At 38.9% G+C, this 17,293-nt stretch overlaps 1 protein-coding gene across 2 annotated transcripts in view; it reads right to left on the bottom strand.

Annotated features, from left to right (window-relative positions):
• Window positions 1–6,568: 6,568 nt before the first annotated feature.
• Window positions 6,569–17,293, bottom strand: part of ITGB1 (integrin subunit beta 1) — a 44,321-nt gene continuing 33,596 nt past the window's right edge. Inside the window, exons 14-17 of one of the 2 annotated variants that reach the window (XM_051802370.1) lie at window positions 16,930–17,162; window positions 15,008–15,174; window positions 14,172–14,252; window positions 6,569–7,784 (exon numbers count right to left, since the gene is read on the bottom strand). In XM_051802370.1, coding sequence (XP_051658330.1) covers window positions 14,178–14,252; window positions 15,008–15,174; window positions 16,930–17,162 — 475 coding nt within the window. In that variant the 3' untranslated portion in view covers window positions 6,569–7,784; window positions 14,172–14,177. The remainder of the gene's footprint in view (window positions 7,785–14,171; window positions 14,253–15,007; window positions 15,175–16,929; window positions 17,163–17,293) is intronic. The other variant, XM_051802371.1, reaches the window with a different exon arrangement.

Here is a 17,293-nt window from a genome sequence, read left to right on the forward strand (position 1 = left end):
GGTGTTGTTTTGTTTGGTGTTACTGTTTGTTTTTTTTTCCAACATTCATATATTTCTTAATAAAGGGTTGTTATTTCTTCTGTTTTTCCACATTTTCCTCGAGTAAAGCCCCTTAATTTGACATTACAATTGCAGAGAGAGAGGAGTTTGGTCTACCTCACAACTCACCCTCTTTAGCAAACAGTCTAGTCTCTCTAGACTTAGACACACGCCTTCCTGGTTTTCAACTGTCCAAAAGATTTCCAGGTTTCTGATTGCAAATAGTGATCCAGTTTCATCAAGGAATGATGAAACTCTGTTACTCAGTGGTGCACTCCAACCACTGAACTGTGTTATACTTGCCCACATCTAGGGAGGGCTCAGTGCTCTGATCCTGTGTGGATGAAGGTGCCAGTGAAAGGAAATAATTGACATAAAATTTCATTTTTAATATTTCCTATTGTAGATAATACTTTAATTTGACAGTGTTTTCTGTTTTGCTTTTTACTCTTTTTCTAGTAATCCCTGGTTATTCAGTATGTTTTATCAATTGTTACTGAGCATTAAACTGATGGTCTGTATCTTATTTCCTCAGTAGGCAACAGATAATTCAGAGATTGTCACTGAATATGTGCAGATAATGATTGATTTTTACAATTTCCCTTGGTTTGAATGTCTGAATACGGTTTTCTAAGGGGAGAGCAGTGGGCGTTTTCTCCACTTTAGTAAGGCTTTTGATGCTGTTTCCCATAACATCATTGTAGACATGGTGATGAAGTGTATGTTAGATTAGTGGACAGTGAGGTGGACTAAAAACTGGCTGAATGCCTGGGCTGAGAGGGCTATGACTGGTGGAACAACATCTAGTTGGAGGCCAGTCACTAGTGGTGCACCCCAGGTTTGACACTGGGCTCTTTACAAACATCTTCTATAATGTTTTGGGGGTTTTTAATTTTCTGTCTTTGACAGCTATTTATTATTTTGAAGACTTTCTCCACATCCCCTGGAAGTTTCTGCAGTGGTTCTTAATGAAAAGCATTGTTGAAAGGCTTTGGAAATCCAGTTGTATGAAGCGATCTCTTTGTGCATCAGATTTGTGAGATGTGACTTCCCCCTTTCATGTGTCCACTTATAATTTCTACCAGATAGTGGTAGAAACATCTGGATAACTTTTTTGTATTTTTTTTTTAACTCCCAGAAAACCTCTTAAAAATTGAGACTATGTATGTTAGCCATTTTCCATTCATATGGCAATGAGATCTGGCACTCATCCTTGAGTTCCTTAAGCCTTCTTAAATGATTAACATTGGCTTTTGGCAGTTTGCTGCTATTCCTTCGTTGATTCCTCTCCAGAATATTTTGTTGACACTTTATTTTGAATAATTTCTCTGGTATTTGCCCTCTGATGGGGAATGTATAAGCAAAGAATGAGTTTACATATTCTGTTATTTCTTATTCCAACTGTCCTTCCTAATCTCAGCGCCAAGCTTCTTCTTCCAGTGTATTTATCAGTTTTCGTGCCTTCCACGAGGCACTAAATCCTCTTTAGCATACTTTTAATGTTTAAATTTCTGTTCTTTTTTATATTCTTCATTTAAATGCAATTCAGCTTTTTCAAGGACATCTTCTTACTTTGATCACATGGTTTTACTGTCTGCTTAATCCATCCTTCTTCTGTTTGTGTGATCTTTCTAAAGTCATCTTTGAACAGGTTCTCTGGTGCCCAAGAATAACTTGGAGGCTCCATCCAAACATAGTTGTAGCTACCCCCTTCAGTTAATTTATTTATATTTTTCCCATTTTGCAATTTGGCCTTACTGTAGAAGATGGTTTGACTTTTATCAGTATTGCAATGATAATATCCTATCGTCATCTTTTTAGAGTTTCTCATATTCTTCTGATTTTCTTATTATTATTCTGATATGCTATGTCAGCATCCTCATTCTACCCCTTACCCCATCTTACTTCTCAGACTACCACTTCTTTAGAAGAATGAATGCATTTGATCTGAATTATCGGGTTTTGATGCCTCTTTTTTACATGGCACTCTGAAGTAGGCCTTGATTCTGAGCCTGAGCTCCTTATCCATTAAAAACCATGACTGTGCGACTGATTATTCTCAGGGCTGTGCTTTGGTTAGGAAATATTTCTAGAATAAAAACTATGACACTTCAGGTACAGACTTATGTTTAATTTTATTTAACTTGTCTCTGCCCCATGCTAAAATAAAAGGTAAATAAAATCATAGATAAGGAAAAACCAGTTAATTAATTTTATTTTTTACATTATTTACTTTATTTAATGAAATGCAATGGTTTGATTAATCTATATTTACTGTTCTGTATTGTTGTAACAGTGTTGTTGAGGGAATACAAACATTTCTTTTCCATGTACCTCAGTTTTCACTTTATAGAGCTGTTCTGTTAATTTTTTTCTGAGATATACAGCAAAATTTTCTGCTTTTTATAGGAGAACTCATGATGAACTCATCAGGAAAGGAGAAATTTTGATTGCTGAAAGACAAGGAAATTTGAAGAGCTTGCAAAAAGTTGAGAATGTGACAACAAGCCATTTAATCACATATTCATTGGTAATTGCAAAGTAAGTAACTTTGTAAAAGGACATGAACGCCACCATGTAGCTGGAGGAGTGTGGGGGACCTAAGAAAAACAGCCGGATTTCCCTTTCTTTCTCCTGTGCTCTGGCTCCTCCCTCCCCCGCCTACCCTGTGTTCTGCTTCCCCTCACCCCAAAGGAATTCCCCTGATCCCTCCAGTTCATTCTGTGCTCTGAAGTTTTGCTTCTCGACATTCACCCCGTTACCAACACTGGCCAACGCACTCAGCTCCAGCCTCTCCTTCGGTGTGCCACGTCCTTAGGGAGCAGAGAGCAAAGGAAAAAAGCAGGCTGTGGTCAACAGATGAATTAGAGGCTGACCCACAACACCTTGTGTATGTGGGGGACAACCTACACTTTCATTTGCAGGCTCACTCTTCACCAAGTGACACCTTTAGCTGGTGTCAATTAATACCTTGAGAAGATGCAGCTTGGAACTTTTAAATAGCAAGAAAAAGTATCACATATGTAAAGGAATATTCAGTAGTTAGCAGTGTAAGACATTGACAGCAGAAGTCTTGCTCTTTAAATAATTTAAAGGTGAGATCATATTTTAAGTGTATTTTGACATCTGCTTCAGCAATCCAAACCGTGGCACAGAACCAAGAGCTGGAAAATCCACAAAGCAAAGAATCGACAATACAGTACTTTTAAACCTCTCATGGATAAAAATACTTATATTTTGTGTAATGCACTATAAAAGCAAGGTGAGACAGTTCATATTGCTATACTATGAGGAATAGAAAAACACAATATTTCTGATAATTTTTCACTGACAGCATATTTGACTTATTTTTCTGTATTTTAGAAGCTATTTCCCATGTTGATCTGTATGAAACTCATCAGTTTACTTCTAATATGTTCTTTTTAAAAAATTACCTTAAATATTTGTCTAAAATTAATGTTCAACCCAAATATTCTCAAGTTATTTAAAATTATGCCCTATGGTGTCTTTTTTCTAGCTGCAATTTATCCATTTTATTGAGATGGGTTTAATGCATTTATTATCATTAATGAACATTCATTGGAATTACTTTACAGCAATCTGTATTCACACTTGCTTATAAATATTTTCATTCTGCTAGATAAATGCTTTGGCAGCAATTCTGATTTTTCAGGAAGAAAACCAGAAGTGCTTGGAAAACATCCTCTAAATAGTAGAATTTTGTAGCTAGAACATACTCTTTTACGATTTCTACTTGATCAATATTTTACTCAGAGAAAAGCTGCTCCTTTATTTCCTATTCACATTCTGTGCTTGTCTGAGAATGAATTTGTATTTGTTATGGAAAAGAAATCATGGTCATATTGTAGACCAGTGCAATTATGCAGGAAAGGAAAAAAATCATCATCCCAAGGGGATCAGTTGAGACTTCCTCATATGTAGGTGCTCACGAGACTGCTAAGACGAGTTTTCAAGCAGCCAAGAGATAGTTTAAGCAGGAGGCTCAACACATTGTGGTAAAGTCAGTTCATGGCTGTTACTTAATAAATTACATGATTACAGAGAATTATTTTCTTTAGCTGACTTGTATTTTTGTCATTGTAGTTTCAATCCAGGATAAGAAACCTTGTTTATTAATAGCTGTCATAAAGCAATTCTAGCTTAGCTCTCCAGTTACTAGACAGGAGCTGGGGAAATGGATAGATTAAGGATAGTGAGACTATGGTTACATTAACTGTAATTCTTTTCAAACAGATACACTGCTAGGATCTTATATCTGCCTTGGCTGGGATCAGAGCCTCTTGAGTTGATGCACTGTTGATATTTACTGTAAGAGTTCACTGCTTCACCAACTGGCAGAATTCAGGGTAAGTAGCTGAGGTCAGTATTTACAAGCCAAGAAGGATTCACAACTACTCCTGGTTTCCAGCACTTAAAATTTATCATATTTGAACTACACCTTCTCTCTTAGCTGGAACATTTAATCTCACTTTAAAGCAAATCCTACAATCTGTGACACAGTATCTTGAATCTGATCCTGTAGGATGGCAGCTGTTCTCTCTCATTTAATCAACTGTTCACTTGGAGATATTAAGCAGCTTCCATCTGGCTGGAAGTGGCTACTGGAAACCCAGTTCAAACAAGGGTTAAAAAAGCTCTCTAATGGGCACCGTAAATTCAAAGCCTTCAGCACCTTTGTGAAAAAGCCATCTACCAATCCACACAAGCATTTTGAAACCAGACTAGTTAAGAAAACTGCAGAACATGTAACATAATGAGTGGACACAACCAGGTTAATGCACACATAATTAAATATTTGCTTAATTTAAGAGGACTGGTAATACTGTATAGGGGTCAATGTTCCTAAAGGTCAACTTCTTGTGGGACATGAATTCTGGATAGTTCAGGATTCCAGTGTTCTCTGCAGTCTGGGAAAGATGGAGAGTTAAAAAGACAGATCTGAAGGGGACTTTGATACAGTCCAAACCAGAAATTTGGGATTAATATTTGTAGAATGTTGACAAAGCTACAGCCATAAAGGTCAGAAATTATCTTTTCTGTTCAAGCTGCTTTGTCTCAGTTTTCATGGCCAAATAATACAGAATGTGTTTAGAAGAAATTTCTGCATTTTTTCTTATGGAGCTATTGAAAATCCTCAGTATTGTTGGAGAAATGACCAAAACACCAGGAAGGGAGTTTAATATTCATATGTCCAAATCTCATCTATTGTGGAGACAGTCAAGTTGCAATTCTGTAAAGTCAGCATGAAGAGGAACAGACAACATGAGCTGTACATACAGATGCAGCTCCCACTGGTATCTAATCTTGTGCCAGGTTAGATGGTATCTCAGGCTGGTTTGGTTCCCTGAGCTGGAAAGACAATACAGAAAGAGCATTTTATGATGTAAGAACCAGCCCAGAGCACTACATGGCACAGCTTCTTCCCATCAGTGAGTTTGCTCTCATTTGCACCAACCATCAGAAAATGTACCTCTTGCCAAATGCAGTAGGCCAAAGGAAGCAAGAACTGCAGCAGCTCCATGTCCCCAGGTCCATCATGTAGTGAGCTGAAGGGTGTATTCCCAGTGAGCCTGTGCAGGCAGGTGCACCCTCACGTACACAGAACATCCAGAAACACACACAGAGCACCACAGGCAGAGCACAGCACTCGGGGAAACAGGGACAGGACCAAGGGCCTCCTCCCCATCGCCCTTCCCACTGCCCAGGAGGAAGGCCCAGTAGTGGGAAGTGCAGACATCCCTGCAGTGCCCATCCCTCCCATGGCTGGGTTGGCACACTCAGTCTGTCCAGCACCTGCCCCTGAGTCTCTGCCCGTGTGGGGTCTACCTTGTATCAAGCCCTTGAATCCTCTTATCTCCAGTTGCTTCCCTCATAGAGACATGGAGACAGACAGACACACACACACACCGAGTCCAACCTCTCCCTCATCCCCCACTTCATGGAAAGCAGACTCCTCCTGCCCTCAGATGGGTGTTAACAGGGCCGTTCAGAACAGATCCCCATAGTGTCTCAGGATAACCTGAAGTACCAAAAGTTAAAAAACCCCCAAGGAATCATACAGATTTCAGGAATATACTTTAGGAATGTATTTAATTACAAAGGTGCTTTGATAATCTACCTAGAACATTATACTCCTAAAAAAAATCCAGAAGACCTTATTTTCCTACAAAATGCAGTGTTTTTTTTCGTTTTTTCACGTGTTGTGAAAGAGTATTAACCAAAGAGCCCATTTCCTGGAGTAGTCAATAAACTACAAAACTTCTTTAGCACACATGCAAATGAATGCTGGGGGCTTTACATCCACAGCCCCTGCACGTACCACAGCGCTGACCCGGCCTTTGGGCATTTATACAACAGCTCCTGTTTGTTACCCAAGATCATTTCAACTTAACTCTTCTCAGGACATATTTGGCATTATTACAATGTCTATTACCTCTTGTGCAGACAAAATTCTCAGGTTTTTTGAGTAGTATCAACTTCTACAAGATAAAGAGACGAGATCCAAGTCTTTTAAGGTACTTTTATTTAATAAATAACTTCAGTAATAGCACTGTAAAAAGTGAACATCTGTTAACAGAAAAAGGCACTTAAAACAAGAATATGACTATGATGCAGTTTGAATGGTCAGAGGCAAATGTACATGGCACATGTCAAGAATGATGTGTGACTCATCACATGACAAACTATGCAATCTTAGCTACAGGGTAAAGGCAAATTTACAGCTAAGACTGCTAAAAAAAAAAAGGAAAAAAAGCTTGTGTTGATACAAAAATATTACAAAAAGAATTGCAACCAAATACATAAAAAATGTTAGAAGGGTGACAAAGCACCAGGCTTTCAAAGAAAACATTACAGAATAAAGACACAGCATCACGTAAGGCCCTTAGGTGATCTGAGGATGTCTTGGTAAGGTACTTCATGATACTGCCACCCAGGGCTTGAATTTACAAAATAAAACTAAGCAAGTTACCAGTCAGCAACTTTTTCAGTAATGGCACGTGTTTTAAAGCTATTTTTTCCCTCTTAACATTCTTCTCAAACACTTTCATTTTAACCATAACCTGGCAATAAGCAACTTCAAAAACAAAGATAAGTATGCACACACTTTTCAGTCTTTTACACTGCCCACTTCCAGCTTTCTCAACTTAACATGTACTTAATCACACATCTAGCAATTCGAAGACCAATTACCCACCAGCTCCATGCTACATAAGTTTAATTACATCTGCAAACTCAAGCCCTGATTTCCCTGTAAAGCTAAAAAATTTAATACTAAATGGCTAGGCAGAGCCCTCATGCTGATTGCTTTAATCCCTTCCCTCCCTGTCATTCCATATAGTATCGTGCCCTGCAGAAGATCTGGATTCACAGCACGGGAATGGGAAAGGTCAGAAAGGCACCACGTGACCTGGGCTGTCTAGGCTACACAGTCTCAAGTTTTTTTTTTTGTCCAACCTCTGGCACCAATTACTTTTACTTGCAATAAAAATAAAATAAAATTAAAAGTAAAAAATTACATATGGTACATTTTCACACAGGAAAACAAACCTATATGTAATGAATTAGTAAAATCACCGCAGTTTGCCCTAAATCTATCTTACTGTGACTACAAAAATTGCTATGCTGCATACAGTGTTGTGAAGTCATACAAGCAGTGTTCATTTTCCCTCATACTTAGGATTGACCACAGTTGTCACTGCACTCTTGTAAATAGGATTTTCACCCTAGAAAAAGAAAAAAAAATACTCATATTAACATTTAAAGAGATGAGAAAAACAACGTGTTTGCAAGAGGTGTAACAATTAGCTTAAGAAATTCCCCATTAATGTTTCATTTGTACACACAAACAGCTCAAGTCAAACTAGTTTTCCCTCTAACAACTTGAGCCAGGGCATGCGCAGCTGATCAATAAAGCAAAGGGTTAGAACGATCCTGTTTTGTTTGCACCACACACTTCCTTGGAGGCAGCTGAACCTCTCTGCTCATCTCAGGGCTGAGCCATCACCCAGGGCTCTGCAGTCCAGGGCAGTGTTTTTAAGGAAGCGTAGAATTGTAAACAACATTGTTTGACACCGAGACTGACCACAGACCACACTCTGCTATAATAAGCATTTAAATAGCTTATCTCACATTACAATTTAATTCTAGAAACAAAGTGGAAAGACTTCTAGTGTTTTGCTAATACACAGTCACTATTTATATTGAACATTCAGTACTTGTCATTCTCATTTTATTTCTGCAGGTCCCCCCATCCCCCATATGGGCAAAATGCACAGATAAAACAAAGAAACTTCTGTATTGGTGCAGACACTGTAATAAAAACATTACTTCTACTGACACGAGACAAGCCTACAGAACAACTGCTTACATCGCTGTTGCTGAGATTTAAAAACCTCTAAATTAAGCTTATTTTAAGCTTCCTTTGTTCCCAGGTTTCCTTCTATCTCAGTAAATCTTACTCCGTTTATGACATCCTTGTACACCTCAGACGAACAGACTGAACAGAAAATGAACAGATAAATCTTTGCAGGAGAAAGGGCTACTGTGAGGTACAGCCTGGAGCTGCAGTGCTGAGCTCTTATCACAGCCTGAACGTCAACCTAAATGAATGTTGTTTGCCAGCATGAAGCTCTTCTGTGCATACACAAATAATTCCTGAGAAAATTCAGCACAGTGCAGTTGTCAGCTGGAGTGCTGTTGTGGTCAGGGCTGTATCTGGCCTTCTTCAGCAGTAAGGGAATCTCTCTCCCTTTAAGGTTCCCCCCCGGTCTGAGATGGCCTATATTACCATATTAATTCAACTCTATTAAGTTACACACCATTTAAAATATTTCAGGTTAAACCAATTTTTCCTACAGTCAATCAAAGGACACACAAACACCAGGTGTCTACTTTTCAGGGTCATAAACCTGGAAAATCAACTAGGAATACCACAGAACGTGCCAGAAATGACAAGGCAAGCAAGTAACTAACTTGGTGTGAAATTTTCATATCACAGTTCCTGGGAAGTTTGTTGCCTTCTATTTGCAAGACCTGGTCAAGTTAACTGGGCTACCCCAACAACCATAGCTGCTGCTGAGGAGGACCATGTAGCTGGTGCTGTGTTCCTTTCACAGGAAAAGGGTATTTCTCCTCAAAGCCAGCTTCTTTAACATGCAAACACCAAGGAGGTGTATCCAATCCTGCTTAGACCTCAGAGACTTGTCTAACCAGCACCTGGATTGCTGGACAATGGAAGTCAAGGTTCTCTGTTCACTCTTCTCAAGATCTGAGTCAATGCCATCTGGACAGAGATGAAGGAGGAACTGGGTGTCCAGTGCTGGCTGTCCTTCACAAATACAGTGTAACAGTAAAAGACCCTTCTTCCTTCTAGCAGTTCCCAGGCAAATGCTGTCTTAGTTAAAAGTATATCAGCTACTGGTCTGGAAATGGATGGGGAATTATGTTTGGTTGTTCTTTTCTTTATTGTAAATCACAGAAATAGTGTGATGTGATTAGTTCTCAGCCAGACTAATTAATCAATGCAAAATTATGACCTAACCAAATATTTTCAGTAAAAAGCTTTGCAATAGTAAGATGTAAACAAAACTGGAAAAACATGCAGGGATGAGGGATTTAATCTGCAACTGAAGTATCTCATTATGTCTCAAAGTTCTTGGCAATGTACATTGTTTATTTCCTTGACAAGTTTTAATGGAAAATTCTTAAAAATATAAATATAAATCAGTAAAGTTTATGATGCAGAGAAAGTCTTTGAGCTTAATAGGCTGTGTCATATGCAGACTAGAAGTTATTGTACAGCTCTTCCATGGCAAGGCATTATGTAATACTTGCTATATGGTGCTTTTAACCTTCAACAGTTTACAAAACAGACTATCCCCAGCACAAAAAGGAAGGTATATGCTTACACTTTCTAGTTTGTAAAAGAGAGATAACTTCTATCAGATAGTGCAGGAATGGGTCTAAAGGTTAGGACTAAAGCTTAGAAATTTGCTAGGTGGAATTCATACAACTAATTTGAACCTGGAATCAGGCTTAAAATACAATTTGCATAATAAGGTTGTAAATTTTTTACTACAATACTTTTGAATTGAAGTTAGAATTTGAAATTTACATGCTCTTTATTTAGCATAAGCCCTATTTACAAGAATATTGAAACACTGTCCTGCCTTCCCTTGTACTTGTGCTTCTCAGAAGCACACAGTAGGATTTAGGTCACTGAATAAAGCACATGACTAAGTGTCTCCATATGTCAGGTGAGTGTCTTGGTTCCCATTACAAATAATGGAGATTTAGTCAATATTCACAACTGTTCAGCCTGACACTTGATCAGCTAAATGGCTCTTAAGGCTCTACTGCCTATAACCACAACACAGGCACCTGATGGATCTGCAATTCCTTTCTTGCTCTCTTCTGTTAGACAGCAGCAGCCCTGGCTGTTCCAGCCATACTCCATCACCCTGTCTTGGGCCTGGCTTGGCAGGGTTTTCTGCAGACAGTTCATCATTAAAATAAATATCCACTAATCCAGCATGACGCTCATCTCGCTTAGGGCCCCTCACAGCTGGCATAGGGTATAAACTTTCCAAGATTAGCAGCATCCCAGTTTTTTAACTGGCCACTAAAACAAACTTGCTGTCTTAGACAAACACTACTGGTTTTAAATAAACCCTTTTTCTTTATGCCACTGCAGAGAACACACTGGTTGAAGCATGCAAAGTTAGGGAAAACACATTTACCACATGCCCCTATAACTAAGAACTCCATGCACACTTAAACCAAAATTAAAACCAATAACTATATATAAGATTGACTGACATACGTTAAAATAAAGATGGAAGTACTTTAAAAAAGTACTTTCAGCCACGAATAAAGAGCTATGTTTTTGCAACAGTATTCACTTTCAACTAGAATGGGCTGTTCAGAGAACAACAGTTCAGTCCAGTGCTGCATAAAGATGAACCTATTATATAGGACGTTTGAGTCACCTTCTTTTCCCTTTTTCTCCAGGGACTTATTGTTTCAACAGTCACTTAAGTCACCTTCACAGTGGGTTTAAGAGCTAGGCCACTGTAAGAAGCTGGACTCTGGAGTATTTAAACTCATCCACATGCATTGTTCAAGAGCTGGTTCTGACCATTTCCAGCTGCCACCAACCCCCAGCGCTATCCGGCAGGAATACAGGGCCGCTCCGCCCGGACACGCGGCGGCTCCAGGGAAAGAGGCGAGGCCCAGGTCAGGGGCCGGGAGGCCGCCAGAGGGCGCCACGCCCCGCTCCAGCCCTTTCCCGGGATGGAGCCCAGCGGGAACAGCGGGGAAAGCCCCTCGGGCACCGCCGCTGTTACTCCATCTACATCCCCTCTTTGCGCTGCATTACTAAATAGGCCACCAGCTGTGATTACAGCTACATCTCTAGTGGTACTGAGTTGTAAAGTAAAGAAAAAAATAAATAAAGGCAAAAATAACTGGTTTAATACAGTTTCTATCTATCTTTGGTGCCACAAATCAGGATTAATTGAATATACTAATTGATACGAAAGCAATTGAAAACATGGCATCTCTGTTCCCACACTCAGCATATGTTCATCATTGATCAGCAAGGTAAGTTACAGACATAAAAATCTAAGTTAGGAGAACACATCCCTCTGATTTTCAGCGCCTTGAATTGTTTGTGGGTTTTTATTCTTATCAGTAGCTGCTAATTAGGCTAGCCAAATTACTACAGATTTAGTATCTCATATAAATGAATTTATCACTTGTGAAATGCAAGATGACTGAATGTGGAGTCTGTTTGAGGATGCTTAGCAATGCACAAGCTATCCCCAAGCAGGAGTGGTAAATGGCATTCACTACAAATAGCAGGTTTGGGTTTTAAATTTGTGATGTAGCTTTTCAGTCCAGAAGGAATTCATCCTTTCTTAGACTCGTTCCAAGCATGATTGCACCAAACCCTTCATGGCTGACTGGGGTAGAACACGGGCAAACATGGTTTGACCCAGCTGCCTCGAGCATCAGCCCCAAGGATGCCGCGGTGACGTCCTTCGCAACATCAGGGACCAGCACCAGGGAAGTACTTGGGCACCTGGATCATGACAAGGTGCTGCAGCTCCCTCACCACAGAGCCCCAGCCCATGTGTGTATGATGGCTGTGGGACCAGGGAATGGTCACACAACCTGCACAAAGCTAATTTAATTTCATACACATGTGCACAGCAGGGAACCTACTGCGATGTAATTTTCTTGTAATGGAATTTCAGATGACTTTTTTGCCTTGGTGATACGAAGGCAACTCTTCACTTAAATGAAAAGCTTTGGCAATAATCTAAAACCACCAGAAAATCTTAGCTATGGGGAAAAAGAGGACTTTCTTTTATGTCCTGTGGGTCACCTGTTCTGCCAATATTGACCTCCTCCTTTCTAGGGTCAATAAATCTAAACACATCTCCCTTTCTCCCCAGAGTTCTGATATTTCTATCCAAAAATGATAAAGTCATGTTTAAAAAACCTCACACTCTTTCATACTTTTCATCCTCATATCTGAGTGAAACAAAAAGGCAGAAGTCCACCTCTCCATTTACACAAGAGGAAAGCTTTCTGCAGGAAATACGTTTTCAGGAGAACTGGTAGCATTAAAGACATTATATCCTGAAGAGGCACAGAGTAGAGAATGAGAGCATGGAAATTACACAACATATGGTTTGTTAGATGCTTGTCCTGCATGCAACAGAAAGTATACAGCTAAGAGAACAGCAGAAGGGCAGGTAACAGAGACTTAACCAGATGGAGTATGTGAAGTGTTAGAAAGGACCAAGAACTCAATTTCCTCCCCAGAATAATGGACTCTGAGAAGAAAAATGAAAAGGAGTGAATGTGGTCAATGTAGCAAGTAAAATGAATGTTTCTACAATCCATTTTGGACACACTGGAAAGTGAAACGAATGCAAAGAGAAAAGGAAAGTGTATTCCATCAGGAAGGGCTCAGAATGCTAGACAAAGTACTTTTCGGAATTTTTGTCACAGTGAGAACAAGTAGAAACCTAAATTCTCTCAATTCCTGCTTTTTCCCCTCATTTTTTTCTTTACAAAATCTTTTGAGTGCAACACTGAAAAAGGGAGACAGCAGACAGTACAAAATTAGAGACAGAGATCATCCCTTCCACTGGCTTCTGAAGAAAATCTACAGATATTTAAGGGATGTGCTGCCTTCCCAGCTTCTTCATTCCCCTTCCTCTAATCTGATCTCTGTACTACTTATCACTCAGTATTCTTCTGACATCCCTTCCCTATCTCATCCTCCCTTTCTTATTCCTTCCTGAGCAGCTGGGGATCCCAGGGAAGGAGGAGAACACCTAGAGCACCCAAGGAAGTGAAACCTTGAAGTCTACAAAAGGTAACTACTCATTACTTCTGCTTTACTGACTTGCTCTCCTGTTTCTCCTGGTGTGTTGGGTGTATAGAAAACTGAACTCAGCATTTCCAAACAGAAGTGAGGTGCTCAGGTAGAGTTTAGGAGGGACTTAAGAAAACAAGTGGAAACACTGTGTCAATATTTCTGTGTCAATAGAAATAAGGACAAAAAAAGTAAGATGCATATTTAATTTAAAATTAGTAGAGTATATGCATTTTATGATTAATAAGATGAAGAAGTTTACAAAAAAGGAAAAATCTGTAAGGTTACTCTGAATGTTCCCAGAGTTATTCTAATAAAAACAGTGATATTTATAGGCTGGGACACCTTACGAGTATTTAATCTTAGCAAATATATCAAATTAAAGCAAACTGACTCCTGATTTGAGGAAATAGAAGACAAAGCCTCCCCCTCTGTCTCTCCACAATATAAGAGCTGTTCACACACTCAGCAAAAAAAATAAAATAAAAATAATCACTTGTAGAATAGTTTAAGCCAGTATTGGTAATATTAGTAAGTAAGTAATCTAGTTGTCAAAACCAGTTAAAAATTTTCAAGCTGCATTCTTGAAAACCCCACACTCAAAGCAGCAGTAGATAAACTGAGTAAGACATAAACTGTGATTAACTGACTGTGACACACAGTGAGTTTGAAATGACATGCAAAGGGGAAAAAAAGAAAGAAAATGAAAGGAGATACAAACTGAGACTTAGAGACCAGCTTTACGTCCATAGTTTGGATTCTTGAAATTGTTAATAGGGCTCTTGTATATTGGATTTTCTTGCTGAAGTAAAAGAAATGGTCAATATCGAATAATTCAACAAGAGAAAAAAAAAAGTAACATTCTCAACTATCACTGAAAAAAATCATGCTATATATATACAGAAAAGTGTTAGTAATTTTGTTTTTACCCAAAACAGAATTAATTAATTTTCTTAAATAAAACCAAAAGGCCTCCTTGGACATTTTTTTAAGTATTCTCTTATCAAGCACATGTGGGAGTTGCCTTCTACAGAATCGTATTGAAGGGGTTCTTGATTAGAAAGTTCCTAACTTTTACCAGAGGCAGCAACCAGTAGCCTATGAAAACCTATAGACCATGGGCTTGCTTTTCTTGCACACTTCTCTGCTGACAAAGAGTTGAGAAGATTTCAACACACCAGTACCAGCCATGATTTTGTGACTTTTATTCAAGCCTCCCAATGAGTATTTACTCATTCAACTCTGTGTGAGTATTTACAAGATCTCTTCAATGAGCACAAAAGTTTCTTCTCTGTTTATACAGAAGTTACTCATCTTTCTAACAAATATTTCAATAATACATTGTTATGTGTGGTAGAACTGTAAAGCTGAACTATGCTGTCACATCTTCTCTCTGAAATGTTATTTAAACCCAAGTTACTACTCCCCTTTCTAACTCAAGTAGTTCTTCTCTAAGGGGGTTGGTTACAATCTGAAACACTTAAGCCACATAAACAAAACCCTTCTATTCTTCTCTGCTACTGCAGCTTTTATACACAGAGAAGCCTCTTGACTTACCGTATCCCACTTGGCATTCATCTTCTCCTTTTCGAATTTAGCAAATTCTCTTCTGTCATGAATGATCATTAGTAGCTTCCAAATCAATAATAATGCAAGTCCAATAAGAACAATTCCAGCAACTACACCAGCTACGATGGGAATGATGTCAGGACCGCTGGGGCACTCTAGGGAACAAGGCAAGGGAAACTTGATTTTACAAAATGGTAAAGGCAATGCATATCCAGATGCTTTTAACATTTGATTTTGTACTGAAGCCAGTATTTTGAATATCAGGTATGCCAATACTACTTTTGTTTCAAATAACAGAATTTTTTGAATATGTACATCCAGTAACATTCCAGCTTATTTTTATCCTTCTAATTTGTGTTTGAGTTTAGCAATAGAACAAATCCTGTTCTGATGATAAAGTCAATATACTGCTAACCCGTTAAGCTATTGATCTAGAGTATTTAGAGCAAAGTAACTGGCAATGGTATTTTAAACATACAAGTCAAAGGTAGTGCAGGAGGGATAAACCAGCTGGAGTACAAACACAGACTGGCAAAAAAGGCCCCATGTACTCTGTCACAGCATTACAGAAAGAGGGTGCTTCCCATTTTACCTCAAATGGCTGTTAGTGGTTAATATATAGAGATAAGCAATAACTTTGCTTCCGAGACAGATTTTTATTTTTTAAGGGTATTTCCTCATCTAGGGAACTGATATCTGCTGAAATCAAGTTTACAAAAAGGTACATCTTCTTTGGATAAAAATATCATACACTCTCAAAAAAAGTGAATTATGTGCTTGAAAAGAGTCATACAGATGCAAAGTGATTTATGGTGACTGACACAGAAATAACAATCCTCCAGATTAAAACCCAATTCTACTATTAATGTAAAATTCTCAATAATCACAAACCGAAGAAAGGCTTTTGCAGAGGTCAATGCACAAAGTGAAGGAGTCAGAAGCAAATAAATGCAACTCCTGTGCAGTCAATAGACCAAAGCTTCCTCCCCCACTGCAGACTCCTTATCTTTGTAGCTGCAAGGGTGAAGGAAGGGTCCTGAGAGGAATTCCTTGGGAACCAGTAAGGAACAAGTGTCTGCTCCGCTGAATACAGCTCTACTGACCAGAGCTGGTTCCTTCAGCACTTGTATGGCACAGAATTAAGGTGCCTCCTTGTGCATGATGGGCTTGATTCACCTCTGAGCTCAGGAAACAGAAGTTTATACATGAAGAAAAGGTCAGGCCCCAGAAGTGCAAGAGGTGTTTGACTTGCCCTAGGAGACAGGGCTCAAGATTCTCCTCTACACTGTGGACTACATTTGTAGAGAATTTTAAACATTTTGAATTGAAGCAGTATTTATGTCTAAGAGCCACTGGTCTGTATTAAATGATGGTCACCCAAACGATCAATTCTGAAAATTCCTTGAGTGGAATACAGCACTAAACCTTTAAGGTGTGCATTTTATATCAGGCTTATAAAAATCAGGAGACCACACACTGCTAATGCACAAAATCAGAAATTTTGCACTATTAGATGCAACATTCAGTAATTCAGACTAACAATGGTCTTGGTAAATAAATGGTAAATTACTGATTGAGCTATAAAATTGTTCTCGCTTTTTTGTATCAGAAGATTGAACTATTAAGGATTAACTAAGTAAAAGGCTTTTGGAACCTATTATTGAAGGTACCTCAGTTAAATAAAAGCAAAGGTTGCCAGCATGAAATAATTCAAGCAGTTTGCAGCATAGTACACAATTTTATGTACACTGGTCCCGAATTATTAAGAAAAGGAAAAGAAAAAAAGCAACAAAACCTCAAAGACACAATTGTTTATAACCTGTAGCACAAACTTGGTAAAAAAATCATGAAAATTTATCTAACTAGGACAATTAACAACAAAGGGAGAACAGGCAACATCCTGTTCATACCTGGGGTCTCCACCACATGGACATTGGCTTCACCATTCGAGTTGACAGAATAAGTGAAGTAGAACCAGCAGTCATCAACATCCTTCTCTTTGCAGTGAGACAACGGATCGGGCTGTCCGGGCTGCGGCAACTTGTCCCGGCTTTCCACCAGTGTCATATTGAAATGCATACATTCCTGGGAACAGGTGTCCTTCTTTTCCCCCTTTTCAAAAGCTCTGCACTGAACACAGTCCCTGTGGAGGAACAAACCAGAAGCGATGCTTTTTAATATGTTCATGACAGATTTCTGGCATTTAATTTAAAGAAATGCAAAGGAGAAAACATGGGGAAAAAAAAGAAACCATGAAAAAACAATCCTTTTGCC

Source organism: Manacus candei, unplaced genomic scaffold, assembly GCF_025592945.1.
Source record: "Manacus candei isolate 608988 ecotype Guabito, Panama unplaced genomic scaffold, ASM2559294v1 h1tg000056l, whole genome shotgun sequence".
Classification (NCBI taxonomy): domain Eukaryota; kingdom Metazoa; phylum Chordata; class Aves; order Passeriformes; family Pipridae; genus Manacus; species Manacus candei.